The sequence below is a fragment of the Corythoichthys intestinalis genome, chromosome 6 (genome assembly GCF_030265065.1).
Source record: "Corythoichthys intestinalis isolate RoL2023-P3 chromosome 6, ASM3026506v1, whole genome shotgun sequence".
Taxonomy (NCBI): Eukaryota; Metazoa; Chordata; class Actinopteri; order Syngnathiformes; family Syngnathidae; genus Corythoichthys; species Corythoichthys intestinalis.
The window spans coordinates 154,665-171,318 of NC_080400.1; the positions used below are offsets into that span (position 1 = coordinate 154,665).

The 16,654-nt window shown below is 47.4% G+C and overlaps 1 protein-coding gene across 2 annotated transcripts in view; it reads right to left on the reverse strand.

The window, feature by feature from the left end:
* Positions 1-36: 36 nt before the first annotated feature.
* brca2 (BRCA2 DNA repair associated) overlaps positions 37-16,654 on the reverse strand; it is a 28,903-nt gene continuing 12,285 nt past the window's right edge. For both annotated transcript variants that reach the window (XM_057839670.1, XM_057839671.1), the window contains 16 exons: positions 11,529-15,917; positions 11,350-11,448; positions 7,780-7,846; positions 7,424-7,713; positions 7,172-7,356; positions 6,841-7,028; positions 6,592-6,762; positions 3,447-3,762; positions 3,228-3,383; positions 3,013-3,160; positions 2,838-2,947; positions 2,080-2,281; positions 1,839-2,008; positions 1,153-1,291; positions 829-1,085; positions 37-756 (listed from right to left, as the gene is read on the reverse strand). In XM_057839670.1, coding sequence (XP_057695653.1) covers positions 310-756; positions 829-1,085; positions 1,153-1,291; positions 1,839-2,008; positions 2,080-2,281; positions 2,838-2,947; positions 3,013-3,160; positions 3,228-3,383; positions 3,447-3,762; positions 6,592-6,762; positions 6,841-7,028; positions 7,172-7,356; positions 7,424-7,713; positions 7,780-7,846; positions 11,350-11,448; positions 11,529-15,917 — 7,334 coding nt within the window. In that variant the 3' untranslated portion in view covers positions 37-309. The remainder of the gene's footprint in view (positions 757-828; positions 1,086-1,152; positions 1,292-1,838; positions 2,009-2,079; positions 2,282-2,837; positions 2,948-3,012; positions 3,161-3,227; positions 3,384-3,446; positions 3,763-6,591; positions 6,763-6,840; positions 7,029-7,171; positions 7,357-7,423; positions 7,714-7,779; positions 7,847-11,349; positions 11,449-11,528; positions 15,918-16,654) is intronic.

The window sequence follows — 16,654 nt, forward strand, 5'->3', positions numbered from 1 at the left end:
ATTGAATAGTGTGGCGGACTAAATGTCCCTGTCTTTATATGTTACAGCATGTCAACGTTGTCATGGTTTGCTATTAAGTTTTACACCTCTTTGAGCCAACTGAATGTTGATTAAAAAGTCAATCATCATCAAGCAGTGTCATATTTGGAGGAGTTAGCTATCTGCCTTGCCACGGCGGGGAAGTGGTGAGGGCAGAATAGATAGAAATGTCACTTGTTAATCTCCATTCATTACACATTCTTTCCAAATGACTGAATTAATGAACAAAAATAAACATTTATTTGAACGTTTCTTTTATAATACAGCAACTTAGAGTAACAATGCATCACTGGCACACAAGGCCTGTGTATCGATCATGGCGAGCTCTCGGTCGTTCACCAACTCCTCCTCCTCTTCCTGAAGCGGTCCCCCGGAAGCGGGTGTCAGGGTATCGACAGGCTTTAAAGTTCGGGGCGCCGCGGTTCTCCGAGGAGGGTTGAAGGTCTTCCTGACGGACAGCGACGGGGGAGGCGACGCGGCGTACCATCTCTTCAACCTTCTCGGATCGGAAGACCGAAAGTTCCCCCTCGCGGAAGCCCAGCGTCCGACCGGCTGCCGAGGCGTGTTCCGCTGAAGGGAAACGGCGGGAACGTAGCCGCCGGGCACGCTCGTTCTCACGTGCGGAGTTTTAGGAGGCACATCGGGAGAGCGGACCGAGTCATTTTGGAGCAGTTCGGAAAGTTTCTCTTCGGCGCGCAGAAAGAAGTTCTCTTGTTCCTGAAATACGCGTACGGGGTACTCCCAGTTAAAAGGGATACTTTACTTCTGCGGACACCCATGAGACTTTACCCGCAATTGGTCCCTCAGCGGTCCGAGCCCCCGTTGAAGGTGCTCTTCTTTGGGACTGGTAGAGAAGACGGCGAGGTCTCCCGCGTACACCACGGGAGTGGGTCGGCTGGACTGGCCCCTCAGCTGCAGGTTGCTTAATGCCAGCAGGGCGTTGGGTTTCACCACATCCGCCAGGCCAGCTTGAAGCAGGCTGTTGAAACAGCGGACCTTCACAAAGTTCATGTTGCAGTCCACCAGGTAGAAGGAAGGAGAAGCTCCTAAGAACAAAGAACGCACTCCAATGAAAGTCGGTAGAATTCAAGTCGGTGAATAAGTAGCGCGAACCTTGTCCGTCAATCACCCTGACAACACAGCCGGTGAGATCCACCTCTCCACACAGAGGATCGAAATCCAAGTTTTGAAGAGCCACAAAGTCAGTAGACACTCGCGGTTGAAAACACGTTGACAAAAATTCTGGCGATGTCTGCATGAAAAGCATAAAACGATGATTTAGTACAGTGGTTCCTAACCCCGCTGAAGGTACGGAACCAAACGCAATTGAATAATGAGGCTTCTTTCTTTTTTTAAATTCCAAACCGATATACTGTAGCTAAGCTAGCAAGTGAGTCAAAGTTTTGGCTACTGTACCCACCTCTAATAAAGAGTGGTGCAAATGTTTTTTATTATCTGCGCAGGCCACTCTACCTGTAGGTGTGCTAGACTTCCTCATAACAAGTGTGAGGCAACCTTCCACTTGGCAAACCAGCTTATCCTCTTATTAGAGGTTTAGCAGTTGAAAGAAGTGGCAATTGGGGGAAAAGAAGCCCAAATTCTAGTCTAAAACGACACTTTTGCCTTTAGTCGGCATAGAAAAATTAGGCCATGTGTGTCTTAACCTTCAAACCCCTTAGACTTACTCACCGAACACCTAGGGTTCGATCGAACCCAGGTTAAGAACCACTGACTTAGTGGTTGAAAATGATCTAACATAGCGAGCTAGCAAATCACCCTAATCAAAGAACATTGGTCACCTGCAGGTCCTGAAATTGTGTGCTCTTGGTGGCGGTGAGCTGTAGCGCGGCGGCGACACCGCCACGCTTCTTTCTCTCCGACGTGGCCAAATGGTAGACTTTGTACCGACGACCTTCCTTTAACGAGGCCAGCAGGTCTTGGGACGGCCGCCAAAGACTGAGTTGGTAAACTTGGAAAAACAGCAAAAAATGGAAAGTGTTAATCAAGTATGAACAGTAGGTTCAACGATAAGTGACTAACTGTTGCCGGCGGGATTCAAAGAGTCGGCGACGCAGAGTCTCCAGACGGGGGCGACGTCTCTCGGAGGGCAGCCGGCTCGGCCGCCTTCCGCGTTCTTCTCCGTAGCGCGACGATAGCGATCCTGTATTTCCGCCAGTCTTTTGTCTATGAGGGAACCATGGTAAGCCTGCAGAGTTTTCAGCTGCTGCTCGCTCAGTTGGGCCTGGAAGCATGAATGGCAAAAGCCTTGACATCAAGTCACCATTTCTACAAGGGATCGGGACCATACACTTAAACTTGTATTATGCCAGGGTATGATACGTCACAAGGGCTCATATAATACATTCTTGTCATTTTCTTAAACAAATAGCCATAGAATTGTTCATCTCTTGGCCCTCAAGACCACTTGCGAGCAATTGAACCACCATGAGGCTGCGAAACAACTGCCTGCAAAGCTCCATTGCTTCATTTGGTTATCATTATCCGATATAATCTCCCACTTCCCTTGAGACAGACAAGCTCTACTGCCACCTGATGTCAACACTGTTGTCTTACAACATATTTTACTCGTGCTTCATGCCTCCCAGCATGAAATGCGATGCTAAGGATATCCATAACTTTCCCATTTCATGTTCTGCGCTCATTATTTCTTCACTTACTCTTCCGGTTCTTTCATTCATCGCAAGTGATGCTATTTAGTTTGGTTTCCAAACCGTGAGTTTGAATGAATTTTTCCCAAAACTAATGTCTTCCGTGTGCAACATGTACATATTTGTTACCTCAAGCCCAGCGAAGTCGTCTCCCACAGCTTCATGGAGTTCCTGCCCGTCCTGCAGACCTCCAATATCCCGATGATTCAAGGTCCGTCTTCTGAGTTGAGGTTTGTTTTCTGTAAATGAGCATAGTTCAATGCACATATTTGGGAAAAGATATTTTGTGTCTCCTCGCTCGTACCGTTGTCCTCCTGTTCCACCTCTGCTTGTATCTTAGCATAGAGCGCCTCCATGGCCTTCTGCTTTTGGCCGTTATAACGAACCGCCTCCCTCTCTTCGGCTCGAGCGGAACGGAAAAGCACGCCTCCGTCGGACGTCTTCTCCATCCACTGGGAATATCGATGAAGTGTCTCGCGCTCGTACATTTGGGACAAAATTCCATAGATGAGCGAGTACCTGTAGAGGGTAAGTTCTCAGCAGCACGATGTCCACGCAGCCGACGTGTCCTCCGTTGCCGTACAGCGAAGACAGAGGAAGCGGGAACGGCCGAGGATCCTTGTAAAATCCCAGCTTAGCGTCCCAACGAGCGGGTCTGCTGCCGTTCGCGAAAATCTACCCAGAAAATGGAAGCGGATAAAAAACCTCCGCCTTCTGACCTTCGTTTTGCCAACACACCTTCAACACGAGCGACTCGGGCGCTTCCAGCGGCGCGCATCCGTCCTGCGATCCCACCAGCTGAGCGCCACTGATGACGAGCTTGCCGCCGACGGCCAGTCGACCCTCGCGGAGCCGGGCGGTCAAGGGCTCGTCCAGTTGGGCTTTCACGGCGTACCAGCCGTCCGTCATCCGCACGACCGCGCGCGGGTTCTCCGTTTGGCCCGGTGAGACCACCCCGCAGACGCAGAGAACTAAAGTTCTTGTCGCCGTGTCGTCCTTTTCCAAGATCTTCCTCAGGGCGGGCCGGCGGCTGCGGTCCACCTCCACGTCGTATCTGCGAAAATTAAATCAATATATTTCTGCCATTTTTTTGGTCAGCGATAACAAAAATATTCCATCCACCCACATTTTTTTTCATGACAATAACGCGCTAAATACGTGTCTTGGGAGACTCAAACGTAACGAGACGAGTGCCAGTTTTCGTCCGCGGAGATGAAAATGCGCCATCCTTTCCGTCATATGTTCAAGGTCCTCTCCAGCCTTGTTTTAAAACACTAAGATTCATTTTTCTTATTTTGGCAAGAGAGAATATGCAAGGTTGCTTTAGTTGGTAAAGCTCTGTGCCTAGTCATCATCACACACTAAATGTAACTGGTAGCGTTAGCATAGCATTCCTGTTAGCATTAAGTGTGATGAGCATTGTCTTAAACTCTTACGTACAGTTGGTGGTGTACAGGTTGGTTTAATTAATAATAATGTCATCTTTTATCATCACCAAGTTGGTGTTGTCATTGTAGATGTGTCTGTCTTCATTCCAAATTGTAGGAAAGCTTCATTTTTGGACTAAAACATTTGAATATGCAGGCATGAAAATGGGTCAGGGGTTAAAAAGGTGAGAAAGGTGTGGAGGAAATATGTTCCGGCGTTCTGCCAAAATGTCCGCCGTCGGCAAAATGTCCTACATGTGGCGAATTTGACCATTTTAATTTTTCACATAAGGCTTAATATTCGAGTTAACGGGGGTTTAATTAGTTGAAGGAGTTGATTTCAACCACCATTGACTCGCGCTAGCTTAGCCACTCCGGAGCCCTGAAACTAACAAATAACTGTCAAACTGCACAGAATTTGTTCAAATCATTTCCAACGACTAATTAAACCCCGGCTAACTCAAAGATTAAGCCTAATGTAAAAAATTCTGAACTTCCCCTTTAAAATAAAGACCATTGAATATGGCCCTTAAAATGTTGTCTATAAAAGTTTTAGAGCAATAAAACAAACAACACAAATGAATAAAATGAACCGGTATCCTTCAAAGTATTTCATAATGGGTCCAAATTATTTTTCGAACAGATCATGTGACTATAGAACCTTAGAGACAGCCGTTTGCATTGCTTAGCCAAAACTACAGCTGAGGAGGCAAGATGGATATTTAGAATTTCTTTAAACCTAAGCTTTCAAAACCCTCAACAACAACTGAGCTTGAACCGAGGATTGAGCACGAGCAGTATCAAAAAGTCCTGGCTGTCGTGTTACCTGTTGTGCTGTAATTCCAAGTGGTGCTTGAATTGGATGCTTATAGCGGTGGACAGTCTTTTTGAGCCAGCGCAAAGTTTGCAGCGCACGGAGATATTTTTGTTATCTTTACTGGACAAAAATGTGAAGTAATGGCTGTGTTTCCAGTGTGCAAATGCAGCCGTTTGTAGTATATCTCCTGCCTATTTCATTGCATCCTGGCGAGGTAGCAAGGCTATGTTGTTTTGGCCGCAAACTCCCAGCGCTCACGCTTCATGGTAATACAGGTGACCCTTTTTGTTCCATCCCCGATTAAAAAATGTGACATGTGATGTCACTCCCATGACTACAGTATTCTTCATTCTACACACATTATGGGGCAATAACAAAATAGTAACGCACAGGCATCAAGGAAAGTCATTTTACTCAGATTACTGATTTAGAAAAATGAACGCGTTAGATTGTTCTTTACTGAAAGAAAGTAATCAGATTAGTTACGCATTACGATACCGCGTTATTGACAAAACTGCTTTTATATTACCGTTAAATACACAAGCTTGACGCTACCTTAACGGGAGCTATTTTTTCACCGGACGCTCCGGCAGTGTTCAACGCAAGCTGCAACGAACGGCAGTAACTTTGTCATACCACAAAATATGAAAACGAAAACCATTACTCACTAAATTCAATATGCTGGCAAATGCATTCATCTAAAAACAATTGGGAGTGATACTTTACCTCCTCCAGCGAATGTGAATTTGTGCTTAGTACAAGATCATCTGTCGCAATTAGCGATCTTTGACGCTCTTTTTTTTTTTTTTTCCTCCCCGCATACAAACTTGTTTCTCTCTCAGCGGCTGTGATTAACCTCAATGAAGTTGCTGTCCTAGCTAAGCCTTGCCTATCATTCGTCTTTGTAAGTTTTTAGTAACTTTGTGTATTGAATTTGAAAGGAAAATGCGTGTTTTGTTTTTGACGAACTTTTTCATGAAGCTAAACTGTTGAAGCTACTCACATGTGGAAAAATACGAGTGTACAACGTTTGAAATGTATTCATTTGGTATATTTCAGTTACCACGATTTGAGAGATCAATAAATTGAAGAATTTACACCTTGCGTTTGGAGTGCTTGTTTTTGGGTTTGCTGGAATAGCGTCACTGACACACGCAGCATCAAACAGGGGAAGGGGTAAGCGCTGCCGCGCCAAGCTAATTCTGGCTGCATTTTCGACACATGAAAAATAACGAATACGCACTACTGTATGACGGAAAATTTTAGTGGTTTTGTAACCGCGACGTTTTCATAGCATGGTAATCCGTGAAGGTAACTGGCACATGCCTACAAACGACCCCCCCCCCTTAAAAAATTTTCTCCTCGGATCTACACGATTCACGTAGGTCATCCTTTTTGACTTCAAAACGGCGAATTTCGGCGAAAGGTGAGAGATTTTCATGCCTGAATATGACAGACAAAAACATTTTGAGTACCAAATGTTTCTGCTTTATCGTCGACAAAAATGAGAGGAACACTTTTGAAATGACTACAACATGACCAAAAAGAATTTGGTCCAAAAGACGAAAATGAAGAGGGCTGCCAAAAACAACGGTGATTTCTGCAGAATTGAAGCAAGAGAAGGCCCGGTCCTTCTCACCTATACTTGAGTTGTAACAGAACCCTTTCTGGCGTGAGGCACAGGCCTCCAAGCGTTTCCGGGAAGGACCTCTCCATGGAGGCCAGCTTCCACACAATCCACCTGTAGTGATTATACACCCACACGTCACTCAGCAGTTTAGGATCCACGCCAGGCGTGTCACACAAAGCTCTGCAGAGGAAAGATGACATCGAAGTCCTCTGACGTCATGAAACGGAGGGGTCCCTCAAAATGATCGCTTCTACTGACCGAAAGAACTGCTCCTTGCCTGCCGTCCCGTCCCCACTGGGAACCAGGTAGCCTCCGTCCGCAAGTCGAATGCCACTTTCGTCGGCGAAAGCTTCCGTTTTGAAGAACAGTTCGAGGCGGAAGCGGAAAGCTTCCGCCGTCTCGCTGGTGATGTCGCACACGTGCCGATGCACTCCGTAGTCGTAAAGCTACACGCACAAATGACAACGGCGGCTTCAAACTCAAATGGCAGAGTTCCAGACATATCTCCTTGAGACGTTGTTGTGGCTCTGCTCATGATTGAGGTCCACACATTTGCAAAGGTTTTCTAGTCAAAGAACTGAAAACTCACCTGTTTCTGCGTAAACCGGCCAGGAGTCCTGCCACGTACCGCATCCTTGAAAGAAATCCTCATCTCGCCTGAGGTTTTAGTTCGGAACAAGCTGCCCGGCAATGGTTTTATAGTCTGCCGTTTCTTTTTCCTGATCCTCATGTCTTGCATGTCTTGCGCTAGCTCGACGTTCTCGAGCGCCGCCCCTGTTGACGAACCCGAATTAAAGAATCTTTGCTCGTGAGAACTATAGAAAGTATCTCAAATCTTGACCTCGACTCCGGTCGGGGTCCGGAGATGGTCTTCGATCGGAGTCGTGACCGGTGGCGGGATGGTCTGAGGCGGTTTTGAGAGAGGCCCCGCTGATAGAGTCGCTATTAAAGCTTCGTTCGACCGCCGTTCTTCCTCTTTTGAACGGAGGAACAAAAGCCAGAGGTGGTTTTGTCGTACTATTCCTCGGTCGCACCTCTGTCTTCTTGAAAAACCGAGGGACAGAAGTCAACCCTGCCAAACGGGCCTGCGGAGTCCTCCTTGGCGATGCGGCACCTTCCAGGTAGCCATCTCTGTACGGTGAATAGGCATGACATGTGAGACAGTCGATTGGATTGAGATCAAGGCCAGTGGCTAACCTGTGAGGTTTGGTGACGTTCGGGCCGAGCGAAACATGGTTGAACACTGGCCTGTCTTTCACTAGACCTTCAAAATTGAGACAATGAATCGTTTCAACCGGAAACCAAAACAGATTGTAATAGTTGGATCTTTTGTTGTATAACAATAATGCAATTGGGTGATTCTCGTGAAAGCTGTTCATTATGGTAATGAAGCTAGCTTAAAATAGCAGAACACTATGATGACTAGAGCTTGGAATCTTTGGGCACCTATCGATTCGATTACGATTCAGAGGCTCCGATTCGATTATAAAACGATTATTGATGCACCCTCCTCCTTTTTTTTTTTTTTTTTTTTTTTAATGTTTTCAATGTTTTGTACCATAGTTCCAAAATTGTTCAAAAATACTCTCAGGCTAAACCAAACTACTATTTCAGTATCAAGTTAACATATAGCAGTAAACAAATATACAAAAATAACAGTAAATAAAAAAACTCCAGTCCCCATTCTGTATCAGCAGCTTTAAACTACATTCAATTAATTTAATGTTGTGAATCAACCGTTAAAGTTGTTAAAATTGCTCCCGTTATTCCTTAATTTCCCTTTTGTCTACTTTCGACATGTGAAAGTTTTAAAACTATTTTAAAGATAGATTCAAGTCAATATTTTACCGATTCAGGAGTATTTTAGATAAGTTAATTAGGTTTGCTTGGAAGGTTGGCAACAACAGCCTTGCAGGGAAGTGTACTGCTTTAAGATGGCGGCCGTTTACTAACGCCCGCATCTAGTTTTTTGTAGATGTGCTGCTAACGCTACCTAATCTATATTGCATCTAGTCCTATATAAATGATATCTACCGTAACATTATGTGGATGTACTTTGTAGCAGCTTTTCAGCAGCAGTCAGGTATGTTGTTGTCCATCCATCCATCCATTATCTTCCGCTTAGTCCGGGGTCGGGTCGCGGGGGCAGCAGCTTTAGCAGGGAAGCCCAGACTTCCCTCTCCCCAGCCACTTCAGCCAGCTCCTCCGGCGGGATTCCAAGGCGTTCCCAGGCCAGCCGAGCGACATAGTCTCTCCAGCGTGTCCTGGGTCGACCCCGGGGCCTCCCGCCGGTGGGACATGCCCGGAAGACCTCTCCAGGGAGGCGTCCAGGAGGCATTCGAACTAGATGCCCGAGCCACCTCAACTGGCTCCTCTCAACGCGGAGGAGTAGCGGCTCGACACCAAGCCCCTCCCGGATGACCGAGCTTCTCACCCTATCTCTAAGGGAGAGCCCGGACACCCTGCGGAGGAAACTCATTTTGGCCGCTTGTATCCGGGATCTTGTTCTATCGGTCACGACCCACAGCTCGTGACCATAGGTGAGGGTAGGAACGTAGATCGACCGGTAAATCGAGAGCTTCGCCTTTTGGCTCAGCTCCTTCTTCACCACAACGGACCGGTGCAGAGTCCGCATCACTGCAGACGCTGCACCGATCCGCCTGTCAATCTCCCGCTCCCTCCTACCCTCACTCGTGAACAAGACCCCAAGATACTTGAACTCCTCCACTTGGGGCAGGATCTCCTCCCCGACCCGGAGAGGGCATGCCACCCTTTTCCGGCTGAGGACCATGGTCTCGGATTTGGAGGTGCTGATCTTCATCCCAAACGCTTCACACTCAGCTGCGAACCGCCCCAATGAGAATTGGAGGTCACGGCTTGATGAAGCCACCACATCATCTGCAAAAAGCAGAGATGAAATGCTGAGGCCACCAAACCGGACACCCTCAACGCTTCGGCTGCGCCTAGAAATTCTGTCCATAAAAATTATGAACAGAATCGGAGATAAAGGGCAGCCTTGGCGGTATGTTGTTGTGTTTTTTTTTTATCTCGTGGCATGAGTTGAGCTAGAGCCGTGAGTTGAGCATTGGCATTACCCGAGGGGCCCGGTAATGAGAAGCATGATGTTTAGCTACTCTCACTTCGTTCCTCATTGCGTCCCGAAGACCGAGCGGCGCGCTGAGTGTGTTGTACTTCCGCTTTACTTGGCATAGTTCAATAATCGGAATTCGGATGTTTGTGAATCGTTCTCGAATCTTCCACGGCCGAATCGCAAATAATCTAAGAATCGGAAATTTTGCACACCTCTAATGATGACTAATTTTTCTTTGCATCAATAGTTTCAGCTCCGTACTATTTCATTTACAGTCAAATATCTCATTGATTAGTATAATCTATGCACCAACTGTAGACGCAAAGACAAGAAAATGGAGAACAGAGAAGCTAAAGCGCCAATGTTTTCCGGGTTGTTGATGTTGCGTACACTAATATCAGCGGTGGAGTATTCATACAGCCATCAGACAAGAACAGAGCGGTCTCGGTTGTCGGCTCTACCAATCACGTCGTATGTCCACCCTTCCATCTATTTTCTCTCACTTACCTTTCCCGACGTCAGGTCACAGGTCACTTCATTGAGCTCTTTTTGGAGCATTCCAAGAAGTTCCCGGGCCAGCAAGCGTGCCCTGGGTCGGCCCAGTGGGATGTGCCCGGAACACCTCACCAAGGAGGTGTCTTGGAGGCATCCTAATCAGATACCCGAGCCACCTCATCTGGCTCCTCTCGATGCGGCGCAGCGGCGGCTCTACTCCGAGCTTCTCACCTCATCTCCGAGGGAGAGGTCAGAAACCCTACAGAGTAACTCATTTCTGCCGCTCATATCCGGGATTTCGTTCTTTCGGTCACGACCCACAGGTCGTGACCATAGGTGAGGGTATGAACGTAGCTCAACCGGTAAATAAAGAGCTTCGCCGAAGCTCCCTCTTCACCACGACAGACCGATGCGGAGTCCGCATCGCTGCAGACGCCGCCCCGATCTGCCTGTCGATCTCCCGTTCCAGGGTTCCCTCGCTCGTGAACGAGACTCAGAGATACTTAAACTCCTCCACTTGGGGAAGGCGCACGGTCTCGGATTTGGAGGCGCCGATTCTTATCCCGACCGCTTCACACTCGGCTGCGATCCGTTTCAGTAAGAGTTGAAGATGAAGCCAGAACTACATCATCTGCAAAAAGCAGGGATGCAATACAGACACCACCGAACCGGACCCCCTCAACACCTCAGCTACGCCTAGATAGTCTGTCCATAAAAGTTACAAACAGAACCGGTGACATAGCGCAGCCTTGGCAGAGTCCAACCCTCACTGGAAACGCATCTGACTCACTACCGGTGATGCGGATTAAACTCTGACACTGGTCATACAGGGATCGGACCCGCTATATCAGGGATCCCGATACCCCATACTCCCGGAGCACCTCCTACAGGACTCCCCAGGGGACACGGTCAAGCTTTCTGCAAGTCCACAAAACACATGTAGACTGGTCCCATAACACCCCCCCCCACCCCACCCCAAGAACCGTCGTATAGAGTTGATCCACCTAAAAACTTTCTTGGAGCTACGGAGTCCCTTCATTGTGGTTTCACGGCAACTTAACCGTCCTATGAACTGCTAAGGGTTCCTGCAGTGCGAAAGGGGCCTATATCTCCAAAATCTTCAAAGACTTAGTTTAAGTTAGCTTCATGAGAATCATCCAACGAATGAAGGTATTAGTTACCATTAGGAGAACTTATTTGCGGGCAGAGCTTTGATCCTCCTGGACTGTCCAGAGATCTGTCAAATTCATCCAGTAGTCTTCTTTTCAGAGGAGGCTGGTCTACAGCAGTGGATATAATCATTACAAAAGAGTTAGTTCTCACTTGAAATGAAAACCAAAAGTGATGTTGTGATTCTTACCATTCAAGTCCTTGTCTTCTGCTAATCTTTTTCCATGTATTTGCAACCCTGGAGTCTCGTTCGAGTCGTTCTGTCGTAGCATGTTTTCAAAAGTCATCGACGGTCCGGTGAGACCCTCATCCTGCAGCAAAGCTTTGGTGCAGTCCAGCGCTTCCTGGGCCAGGAACAACTGCTGCGTTTCGGTACAGTTCATCAAGTCCAGCGACTGGAAATTTACGACTGAAGGCTGCTCAGGTGTCTTAATGATTTCACCGTCCAACTCTTCTAACATTTCCTCTCCTTCACGCGCGCTTCCTTCTGAAGCTGCTGACCTTCTTTCTCTGACAATGCTTTCATCAAACAGGGATATCGCTCTTGCCATCGCATCGTCGGACACGAGGACTCGTTTCCCACTTGCTGCGCTGAAGCTACTGCTGCAGGGTGTCGACGTGTGGGGTACATCTGCCCTTTCTTCCTGGCACTCGCTGAAAAAGGACTTTGCCTTCTCGCGTGCTTCAGAAGTAGGAATTCTTCTGGCAGACTGGAGCCCAACATTTTGAATGTTGTGCTCGTCACCCTCAACATCATTAAAGAGGGACTTGGCTCTGGTTATCGCTTCTTCGGAAACAGATACGCTTTTCCCACTAGCGGTACAGAATGCGCGGCCTCGCAGGGAAAATGAACAAATGTCACGTTTTTTCAGATTTTGAAGATGCTCCGTGCCGTCGTTGTCCATAAATTGTGCTGCATTCATGTTTCCAAACTTGACGTCAGCTTTCAATTGATGTCTCATTTCCGGATCTTGTTCAAACATTCCGACGTGACTGTCCATCGTATCTTTGAAATGATCGTTTTCTGCAACCGCAGTTGAAAAACAACCGTTCTCTTGGTTTCTAGCGTTTCCTTGTGCGTCATACTTTTTTAAACCTAGACTCTCTAAAGTGAAGTTGACGTTGTCATTGAGTGATTGGGCTGAAAATGACCCAGGGTCCTCCATTTCTGACAGATAGGCGCTTTTTCTTGAAGGGGCATTATTAGCTCGATTCCCCTCTCGTGAACAACACTCGTCAAACAAGGATTTTGCCTTCGTAAGAGCAGCAGATGAAACACTGACTCGTTTGCCTCCAGCTGTCTGGGATACTCCCGCCCGGTAGTCGATACGTTCAACACCTGAAAAGCTTCCATGTTTCATATTCTTACTTGAGTCGGTCTCGTGGTCATCTTGCAAAAGATGTCTACTCACTGGAGATACAGCTACCTTCTTACCACTATCAGTTGTAAATTCACCACCAATCAGAGAAGAACCGCCGACACTCAAAGATGAATTTGAATGATTTTCCGTGTTGTCCTTGTGGTCTTCTTGCAAAAGGCGTTTTGCTTTTGCCAGGGCAGCAGCAGACACAGCGACTTTCTTCCCACTAGCGGTTGAGAATCCACCAACACTCGGGACCGAAGAACCAACATCCAAAGACGAATTTGCACGGCTTCCCGTATTGACGACGCTTGGCACAGAAGGAGGTTCCACGTTCCGTTCTTCCCTAGAAGAGTCGTCGTTGTGGTCGTCTTGCAATAGACGTTTAGCTTTTGCCACGGCTGCGGCAGACACGGCTACTTTCTTCCCACTAGCGGTTGAGAATCCACCAACACTCAGCACAGAAGAACCAACATCCGAAGACTGATTTGCATGGCTTCCCGCATCGATGATGCTCGAGTCGTCCTTTTGGTCTTCTTGCAAAAGGCGTTTAGCTTTTGCCACGGCCGCAGCAGACACGGCTACCTTCTTCCCACTAGCGGTTGAGAATCCACCAACACTCAGGACAGACGAACCAACATCCAAAGACAGATTTACACGGCTTCCCGTATTGACGACGCTTGGCGCAGAAAGAGGTTCTACGTTCCTTTTTTCTCTGGAAGAGTTATCCTGGTGGTCTTCTTGCAAAAGATGTTTAGCTTTTGCCAAGCCTGCTGCAGATACTGATACTTTCTTCCCACTGGCTGTGTGGAATCCACCACCACCAGAAGAACTGAAATCCAGTTCATAATTCTCCTGAGTCCTACGATGCCGTATGTTTTTGCTTTCTAAAAACGCTGTGTTTTTAAAGTCAGCATTTTCAGATTTTGCTGAAACGGACTTGCCAGTGTCTGACAAGAATTCACGTGCGTCACAATCATCGAGCAAAAATTTCGCCCTTCTGAGAGCAGCGGAAGAAACGGCGAGCCTTTTGCCTCCGGCTGTCTGGAATCCACCCGACTGTCCGCCAATACGTTGGACAGCCGAGAAACTTCCGTCTTTCATTTCTGAGAATCGGTCGTCCTGGTGGTCTTCTGGCAAGATTTCAGGACGGGTTTTTTCCATGACCTTCTTTCCAGTGGCAGGAGAGACACCACCACCACCACTTAGGAAAGAAAAAGCACTACCCAAAGATGGATTGGAGACATTTCCTTGTTTTGCAAAACTTACAACGGACTCTGAAGCAGAGCCGAGGTTGTCAACGGGAGAGTCAAATGATAATGTCGCGGGCTTCCCATTTACAGACCGGGTCTCACTTTTCTCGGGTGATGTGTAGCCGTCTGGATATTCCGTGACTTTTACACATTCATCAAGCAAGGATTTTGCCTTCGTCAGAGCTGCTAAGGAAACGGCAACGTGTTTACCGGCAGCTGTTTGGAATCCACCCGGCCGACGGTCAACATGTCGGATTTCCGAGAAGCTTCCTCGTTTCACTCGCTCATCCTCACGCAAAAGATGTTCTGCCTTGGCCGTGACCTCGGCGGACACTGATGAACTCTTCCCATCGGCCGGGCAGAACCTGGCGCCCGTGCGGCCGTAGATGGAGACCAAATTTGACGACGAAGAAAAGGATGCTACATTAGCGAGCGGAGACTTCGCGTTGTAACTGTTTCCCTGAGAGATACTCTCACACAAAACCGGTCTACCTTTTTCAGGGTTCGGCCTTTGCGTTGGAACACTTTCCTTCAAATCCTGGAATAAATGTTTGGTTTTCTTCAGGCACTTTTTGGAAACGCCAACACTTTTTTCAGATGTTTCTTCAGCGACGGTTATTTCTTTTTCGATCGTACGAGCGCTCGGAGGTTCCCGTACGACATCGGGTACTTGGAGTTTTGTTCCGTCTTGTAGTAAAGGGTACACTTTCTCATCAGTCTCTGCGCAAAAGCTGTCGTCGAAATCAATCCCGGATAAGAAGCCGGGGTCGAGTTCTTTGGCGGAGGCAGAGTTTTCTTCATCTAGTGGATTTAACTTTGTAGTTTTAAACTGCGTGAATTCAAACTGGCTGCCCGCTTCTTCCAGGAGCGTGCACAACTCCTTCACGTCCGCCTTCTGCGAGGCGCTCAGTGGGCAGTTGTCACAGTTTCGGCCCAAAAGAGCTAGAGTTGACGTTGTGGCAAATCTTTTTTGAGCTATGTTATTGCATGTGACTGTATTTGTGTTTCCTGGACTTTCTGAAGCATTTTTAACGGCACCTTGAAGCGATTCCTTCTTCAAAGGATCCTCGTTCGGAGCTTTTATCGGACGACTCCAGACGAAAGATGACATTTCGGGAATTTCTTTATCGGCGACACCGTCGGATATGGCGGGTCGATTGTCTCGGCGTGCGCTTGAACTCGTGTTTCCGGGGTATTTTGGAGCTTTCTCAACTTTTTTGATGGACGAAGACAAACCTTCTAGTGACTCCTCTGTGCATCTTCTATTTTCTTTCGACAGACACTTTTTGGAAACAGTAACCAGGCAACTCGTTGTCGTGGGCAAGACCATATTGTCCGGTTGCTGATCGCCGGTAGATTTCTGTAGATGGGCTGCGGATGCCTGCGGCGCTTTGTCTGAAGCCGTCTTGAAACTACAAAAAGCGACACTCTCTACTGTATTTTCATCAAGTTGTAAAACAGGATGGTGGCTTACTTCTTTTGGCAGTTGCACTGAGGTATCCTCGGCATCGGCGGGTGTTCCGAGCGAAACCTCCTCCAAACACGCCTCGTTTTGGACTGTACTCGTAGTCTGTAAAGCCCAACGGTGACTGGGTTTTTGGCAGTAGAAGGCAGTCACTCGCGAGATGTCGGCACCGGCCGAAAGGAAGCCGCTGTCGCTCGCCGTGACCTCGACGTCGCGAGGCGCTTCGCTCTGAGCTCCCGAATGCTTTTTGGTCTTTTGCTGAGCGACTTTCAAAGCGGTGAGACGGGCCGACGGCGAGAAGCCCCTAGCTTTGGACGGCTCGGACATTTGACTGAAGTCTTGCGCGAAAGCTCGGCAAAGCTGCGACATGTCCAAATCCCGCGTGTCTGGCTGAAGCGAGGGAGTCGGCTTTTCTTGGGTTACGCTTTCTCGAAGCTCTTCCTTTCCATCTCCTACGTCGCAACTGCTGGATTTGTCATCGGACGTTGGCGGCTCGTGACCTGAAATGAAGTACATGGAAAGGATGGGGCATTTATAAGTAAATTCCTGTCAATTTTGGGACATTTCATGTTTTCTACTTGGGGCATCACTTCCCATGAATCACTCAGGTCATTTCCTGTTGATTTTCCTTTTGGGGAACTTCCTCTCGATTTTGGGTTACTGAAAAGGAACTGACGCAAAAATGTTCCTTTTGGGGTATTTACGGGTCACTTCCTGTTGATTTTGGGGCATTTACAGGACACTCCCTGCTGAAGTTTGGGCACTTCCTGGGTTACTGAAAAGGAATTGACGCAAGAGTGTTCCTTTTGTGGCATTTACAGGTCGTTTCCTGTTGATTTTGGGATATTTCATTTCACTTCCTGTTGATTTTCAGTCATTTCCTGTTGATTTTGGGGCATTTCAATTCCTGTTTATATTTGGTCACTTCCTGCTGATTTTAGAGCATTACAGGCCACTTCCTGTTTATTTTGGGGCATTTACAGGTCACTTCCTATTGATTTTGGGTTACTGAAAAGGAATTGACGCAAGAATGTTCCTTTTGGGGCATTTACAGGTCACTTCCTGTTGATTTTGGGTTACTGAAGAGGAAGTGGACGAAACACTTAAAATGTCACACTCCATCTCTATTTTTAAGAAAAAACTGAAAACACATCTCCTTGCTATGTATGTTTAATATGCTGCCTTTGAATAACATTCCTAAGGTATCACATGTCAAATCCGATGTAATCAGAATTTT